At 39.9% G+C, this 7,431-nt stretch overlaps 1 protein-coding gene across 1 annotated transcript in view; it reads left to right on the forward strand.

Moving 5' to 3' along the window:
- Positions 1-5,991, forward strand: part of LOC122924966 (zinc finger protein OZF-like) — a 212,771-nt gene extending 206,780 nt beyond the window's left edge. The window contains exon 3 of the mRNA XM_044276511.1: positions 4,921-5,991. Within this exon, the coding sequence (XP_044132446.1) occupies positions 4,921-5,708 (788 nt within the window). The 3' untranslated portion in view covers positions 5,709-5,991. The remainder of the gene's footprint in view (positions 1-4,920) is intronic.
- The last annotated feature ends 1,440 nt before the right edge of the window (positions 5,992-7,431 follow it).

The raw sequence follows: 7,431 nt of genomic DNA on the forward strand, positions 1-7,431 counted from the left end.
AGTGGCACCTTCAAGTGTGAATGCGCACCTATTATCTTGGGAGTAGCATTCCTCTGCACTTTTGCCCTCTCCCCTATCCAATAGAGCGCCTTGATTAGGTGGTACATGTGGCTGTGCTTGCTCCTCCTCCCATTGGTTGCTGGATGCACATGGAGGTGACTAGGAGCAGCACACCATATGTGCGGTGTCTGCGCTCCTGAACATAGAAGCCCAATGGCTTAGGTAGGTTTAGCGTAGGACCCGTCTGACCTGAGACCACCTTGGCGTTCGGTAGGCGGGCTTAGATGTGTTTTGATCAAAATATATTGGCTAAGTGTCTCAGATATTATCATATCAGAATGAGGACTTAGTCCATATATAGTGTATGCATCTACTTTACTAAGTGCATTTCTGTGGTTTTCTTCAATAAATTGTAAGTTCCCCAAAATGGAACCATTAAAAATGACAACTCGGTAAAACAATAAGAGCCTCGTACCGGCTCATCGACGGGAACAGCAAATAGTTGTGTCTTGTAAGGAAAAAAACAAAAAACATCACTTTTTTTTGTTCATAAAATATATTTGTATTGAGTAAAACATCATAAATAATCTCCATCTCTGGTGTCACTTCATTCGTGCCGTCCCATTGAGTAATGGTCACTGTGCAAAAAACTGCTAAAAAATCCACAAGGAACATCGGAGGAATAGCGGGGCTTTATATGTTCCCTTAAATAAAATAAATAAAACCTAAACCGATTAAATGTGCCCCAAAATGGTGCCATCAAGAAATACAAGTCATGAGATAAAAAACTCAAAAGATGTCTATAGACCCGAGATCTGGTGACTGTGCGGCCATTAGACCTTACAGACCGCATTGTCATGTCCGTGGATTCTCCCTGAGACGTGCGCTTCACCTCATGGTGCATGATCTTAGTAAATGTAGGATTGTGTGGTCAGGACCAGATTGTCCATAATATTATAGAGGATCTCTGTGGAGGAAATGGCTGCAATCAGACTAAACAGATATGAGGCATTTAAGACCTTGTGGGCCCTATGGAGTAAGCACACCCCAAAAACCGCTCCAAAATAGGGACGAGGACGATGAAGATAGAAGAGCAGTCTTAGTTTGGGGAAATCTCAGACATTCCCTCTGACTCTCGATCTTGGACTGTTGTCGGAATTAGGTGAGATATAAGACTCTCCCTACAGACTCGGACCAGATCTGATACTTGAAAGGTTTATTACTTTCATTTAGTTTTATTTATGTTTCTTTTCCTATATGTTTCTATCAGGCAGTTTACATATGTAATATAAATGTAATCAGGTGATAATGGAAGATCTTATATCTTTATTACTTATTACTGCTGTAACAAATGTGAAGCTGCTACATATTTGTTGGATGTAAAACTTTAATTAAAAAAAGTAATGTAAAAAAAAATATAATAGAGAATCTCTCACTAAATTCTCAATACAGGAGACATGTAGTATTAAGGAGATCTCTTAGACCTGATGAGGCCGGTGTACTTACTTACTTTGAAATTCTGTATCAGAATGGCTGATCTTAAAATGAGCATTTATGACCCCATCTAGAAAGTAAGAGCGCTCCTGAGTCCTGTATTCATGACCTCTCCTTATTCTCTGACCATCTATGGCTTAACTGACGAGCTCCTTTCAGTGCACCTCCTCTCCTGCTGCTGCTGATATCTCACACATGCTCAGTACAAAGTGCAGTAAAATAAAGTCCTGTGGAATTGATGGAGGTGCTTAGGGGAATATTGCTGGGTCTCAAATCCAGGATCTGCTTTATAGGAAGCAAAACTTTATTAGTTGAGCCATTGAAAGCAGCTCAGGATGGTGCTGGTGGTAGTCCTGTAATGTCCTGCTGAAAATGCTTAATTTCTTATATATTACACATAGCTGAGTGTATTGCCCTGCACAGAAGGGTGGTACTCCCAGCTGCCACTGAAATAGTCTTGTCTTCCAAAGACAGGTGGTACTCCCAAAATAAGCTGAAGCTGGTGGAGGTACTCCTACCATATCCAGCTGCTGTTTACCGAAGCATACAACATATATATATATATATATATATATATATACAGTACAGACCAAAAGTTTGGACACACCTCATTCAAAGAGTTTTCTTTATTTTCATGACTATGAAAATTGTAGATTCACACTGAAGGCATCAAAACTATGAATTAACACATGTGGGATTATATACATAACAAAAAAGTGTGAAACATCTGAAAATATGTCATATTCTAGGTTCTTCAAAGTAGCCACCTTTTGCTTTGATTACTGCTTTGCACACTCTTGGCATTCTCTTGATGAGCTTCAAGAGGTAGTCATCTGAAATGGTCTTCACTTCACAGGTGTGCCCTGTCAGGTTTAATAAGTGGGATTTCTTGCCTTATAAATGGGGTTGGGACCATCAGTTGCCTTGTGGAGAAGTCAGGTGGATACACAGCTGATAGTCCTACTGAATAGACTGTTAGCTGCTTTTTTCTTGCCATAATACAAATTCTAAGTAAAGAAGAACGAGTGGCCATCATTACTTTAAGAAATGAAGGTCAGTCAGTCTGAAAAATTGCAGTTACAAAAACCATCAAGCGCTACAAAGAAACTGGCTCACATGCGGACCACCCCAGGAAAGGAAGACCAAGAGTCACCTCTGCTGCGGAGGATAAGTTCATCCGAGTCACCAGCCTCAGAAATCGCAGGTTAACAGCAGCTCAGATTAGAGACCAGGTCAATGCCACACAGAGTTCTAGCAGCAGACACATCTCTAGAACAACTGTTAAGAGGAGACTGTGTGAATCAGGCCTTCATGGTAGAATATCTGCTAGGAAACCACTGCTAAGGACAGGCAACCAGCAGATGAGACTTGTTTGGGCTAAAGAACACAAGGAATGGACATTAGACCAGTGGAAATCTATGCTTTGGTCTGATGAGTCCAAATTTGAGATCTTTGGTTCCAACCACCGTGTCTTTGTGCGACGCAGAAAAGGTGAACGGATGGACTCTACATGCCTGGTTCCCACCGTGAAGCATGGAGGAGGAGGTGTGATGGTGTGGGGGTGCTTTGCTGGTGACATTATTGGAAATTTATTCTAAATTGAAGGCATACTGAACCAGCATGGCTACCACAGCATCTTGCAGCGGCATGCTATTCCATCCGGTTTGCGTTTAGTTGGACCATCATTTATTTTTCAACAAGACAATGACCCCAAACACACCTCCAGGCTGTGTAAGGGCTATTTGACCATGAAGGAGAGTGATGGGGTGCTGCGCCAGATGACCCGGCCTCCACAGTCACCAGACCTGAGCCCAATCGAGATAGTTTGGGGTGAGCTGGACCGCAGAGTGAAGGCAAAAGGGCCAACAAGTGCTAAGCATCTCTGGGAACTCCTTCAAGACTGTTGGAAGACCATTTCAGGTGACTACCTCTTGAAGCTCATCAAGAGAATGCCAAGAGTGTGTAAAGCAGTAATCAAATCAAAAGGTGGCTACTTTGAAGAACCTAGAATATGACCGATTTTCAGTTGTTTCACACTTTTTTGTTATGTATATAATTCCACATGTGATAATTCATAGTTTTGATGCCTTCAGTGTGAATCTACAATTTTCATAGTCATGAAAATAAAGAAAACTCTTTGAATGAGAAGGTGTGTCCAAACTTTTGGTCTGTACTGTATATATATACATACACATATATATCCATATAAAAGGTTAGGCAGCACTCCTTCGCATGCAGTAAATAGTTGTACGGTGCCCGCGGTGGTCCCTCGATACAGGACGGATAAACAACAGAGAAAGTCCGCAGCACTCCTTGAAGTAAAAAATTTGCAGTTTATTCACACATGTCAGAAAATTGACAACGTTTCAGTTCTCTCACAGAACCTTTCTCAAGTCAGGTCACCAGACTTGAGAAAGGTTCTGTGAGAGAACTGAAACATTGTCAATTTTCTGACATGTGTGAATAAACTGCACATTTTTTACTTCAAGGAGTGCTGCGGACTTTCTCTGTTGTTATATATATTGCCCTCCACTAAAAGGTGGTACTCCCTCCGCTCTTTGATTGAATCGTGTTTCCTTGGGACAGATGGTACTCCCATTAATAGGAGCAGTGCCAGTGATACGTCAGGGTATGCTTGCTATGCAGAGCACCTTCATTTATCCCAGAGAAACCACTGCCTGCAGGGATGGAGACAGCAGAGAGGGGTGGCCGCAGTCTGCCCGCACATCGCTAACAAAATATCGGTCCAATAATTGTAACCACAGAAAAATGTTCAATTAATCGTTATTTTGATTTAAGCTAGGGCTCCAGTGATGATGTCATGCGACAAAGTCGCGAGACATCTCATGTAATGTATTTTAATGGTGTCACCATGCAACATGCTGTGACTCTGTGACTGCCATGAGAGTCTCAATCAGTTCAGTCCTATGTGCAGTTTTTGGTGCTGTTTTTTTTATTTTTTTTTACTGAAATCCAGGAGAATGGCTTATGTTTCTCCTTCCTGTTGAATCCACTTCCAGACTAATAGGAATGCTTATCTAGTTTTGGGGGAAAAAATGCTATTTCTAATTTTTATCTTAACAGAAAATCCCAGCAAGAATTCTGAGGAAAAATGTTTGTTATCAATAAAGGATGAAGATATCCTGCAACGGTCTTCAGGAAAAAACATCATTACCCTTAACGTACATCCAGGACTTTACAATACAGATATATCCTATAATCCTAATCATGAGGGGCCTTCTCCTGACCAATCACAGATTGTTACCACACATACAAGTCAAAAAGGGGATGAAAGGTTTCACTGTGGTAAAGAGTTCACAGAAAGCTCAGGTCTTTTTACACACAGAGGAATTGACATATTAGAGAAGCCATATTCATGTTCAGAATGTGGGAAATGTTTTAAATATAAATCTTATCTTGTTATACATGAAAGATGCCACACAGGAGAGAAGCCACATTCATGTTCAGAATGTGGGAAATGTTTTACACAAAAATCATATCTTTCTACACACGAGAGAATTCACACAGGAGAAAAGCCATTTTCATGTTCAGATTGTGGGAAGTGTTTTCCAAATAGATCAAATCTTGTTACACATCAGAAAATTCACACAGGAGAGAAGCCGTATTCATGTTCAGAATGTGGTAAATGTTTTATAGGGAAATCAAATCTTGTTACACATCAGAAAATTCACACAGGAGAGAAGCCGTATTCATGTTTAGAATGTGGAAAATGTTTTACACAAAAAACAGATCTTGTTAAACATGAGAGAATTCACACAGGAGAGAAGCCATATTCATGTTCAGAATGTGGGAAATGTTTTACATTAAAATTGCATCTTGTTAAACATGAGAGAATTCACACAGGGGAGAAACCATATACATGTTCAGAATGTGGGAAGTGTTTTCCAAATAAATCAAAACTTGTTACACATGTGAGAATTCACACAGAAGAGAAGCCATATTCATGTTCAGAATGTGGTAAATGTTTTAGATTTAAATCAAAGCTTGTTACACATCAGAAATTTCACATAGGTGAGAAGCCGTATTCATGTTCAGAATGTGGGAAATGTTTTACACAAAAATCTGATCTTGTTAATCATGAGAGAATTCACACAGGAGAGAAGCCATATTCATGTTCAGAATGTGGGAAATGTTTTACACTAAAATCATATCTTGTTAATCATATGAGAATTCACACAGGGGAGAAGCTGTAAAAAACATTTTTACGCAATTTAACATATTAGGTTATTCGTGGACCTTAAAAAGCCAATAAGGTTTATTTTTAGGGTGGTGATATCCTAATGACCTAATGATATTTCTTTTTTTTTTTATATAAGCGCATTTTTTTTGAAATACAACAAAACAATAGTGTTTCAACTGTATGCACAATTGTACAAGGTAACGTGAGCAAAGCAATATGCAACAAAAAAAACATATACTATAACTTCACGTTTTATGTGCAATGTAAATCAATCAAGAACCAATAAAGGTTACTTAAGAATCCAGCGTCTTGTCGTACTTATTTCTTTGATAAAAATGGATATAGAAAAAAAATGAAAAATGAAAAGTAATTAAAAAAAAGAAAGACAATTATAAGGATGTCCCAACGTATAAGGAACTCTCGTGAGGGAGTAGCTACATTGATCTAATATTAGGGTGTGTGTGATCTAAGCTGAAACCTATTTGAATAACACTAATAAAGAAAGACATAGACAATACATACAAAGACACATCGGGGGGGGGAGGGAATACATAATTCTCTTGGGCTCTACTCAGGGATGCCTAGTAGCCCAGTAATTGTTCCAAACATCCCAAATAGCATGAAATAGATCTATTTTGTCCTGGAACATTGCAGTCGTATATTCCAGGGTCCATATTTCCATCACCCTGGTATATACAGTGAATATAATTAGTCTACACACCCCTGTTAAAATGTCAGGTTTCTGTGCTGTAAAAAAATTTGACAAAGATAAATAATTTCAGAACTTTTTCAACCTTTAATGTGACCTATAAACTGTACCACTCAATTGAAAAACAAACTGAAATATTTTAGGTGGAGGGAAGAAAATAAAATAATGTGGTTGCATTAGTGTGCACAACCTCTTATAACTGGGGATGTAGCTGTGTTCAGAATTAAGCAATCACATTCAAAATCATGGTAAATAGGAGTCAGCATACACTGTGCCAACTACTGCCAGTGCACAGTGCCACCATTCATATCTGGTGTCACAGTAGATTACATTTAAAAAAAAAACTAAACTTTTTTTGACTGAAATATAATTTCAGTTGCCTGCAAGCATGTGTGTCAGGCCTACAGCGTGTACTGTGCCAACTACTACCAGTGCCCAGTGCCACCACTCATCAGTTACATTAAAAAAAATATATATATTTTTGTCACGAGTGTGCCAAGAGCCACATCTGACTCCATTATACCCGGGGTCAGGAAGTCGTAGTGGGTGGCTGTGCGCTCTATGTCTAAAGATAGTGCTGTTTCTTAATGGTAGCTTTCTGGGTTTGCCTTGCAACCCTTTTTGGCTCACTCAGGGATCCGTAGCTTCTTCTCCTCAGCTGTTTCTTGTCCAGCAATCCCAACCTCCTTATATTCCCCTCTCCCACTTCTCTGGTTGCCAGATATAGAGCTTCCTGCCTGGACTTCTATACTGACCCACTGGAGCTGTGTAGCTGTGATTCCTGGTTGTTGTTCCAGAGCGTTACCCTCCGGATCCCTGTTAGGCTTTTGTTGTCCGCTGTTGTCGCCCACCTGGGATTATATGTTTTGTCTGTATTGTCTGTCCTCTCCTTGGTGTTTTCCTTTAGAGTTAGTGGTGCGGACTAGTGTTCTCACCGCCCTATTCACTATGTAGGGCTCATTTTAGGGAAAGCCAGGGTTTAGGCACGTGATCGGCGTACGGGTAAGGAACCCGTCTAGGGACGACA

The sequence above is a fragment of the Bufo gargarizans genome, chromosome 1, assembly GCF_014858855.1.
Source record: "Bufo gargarizans isolate SCDJY-AF-19 chromosome 1, ASM1485885v1, whole genome shotgun sequence".
Taxonomy (NCBI): domain Eukaryota; kingdom Metazoa; phylum Chordata; class Amphibia; order Anura; family Bufonidae; genus Bufo; species Bufo gargarizans.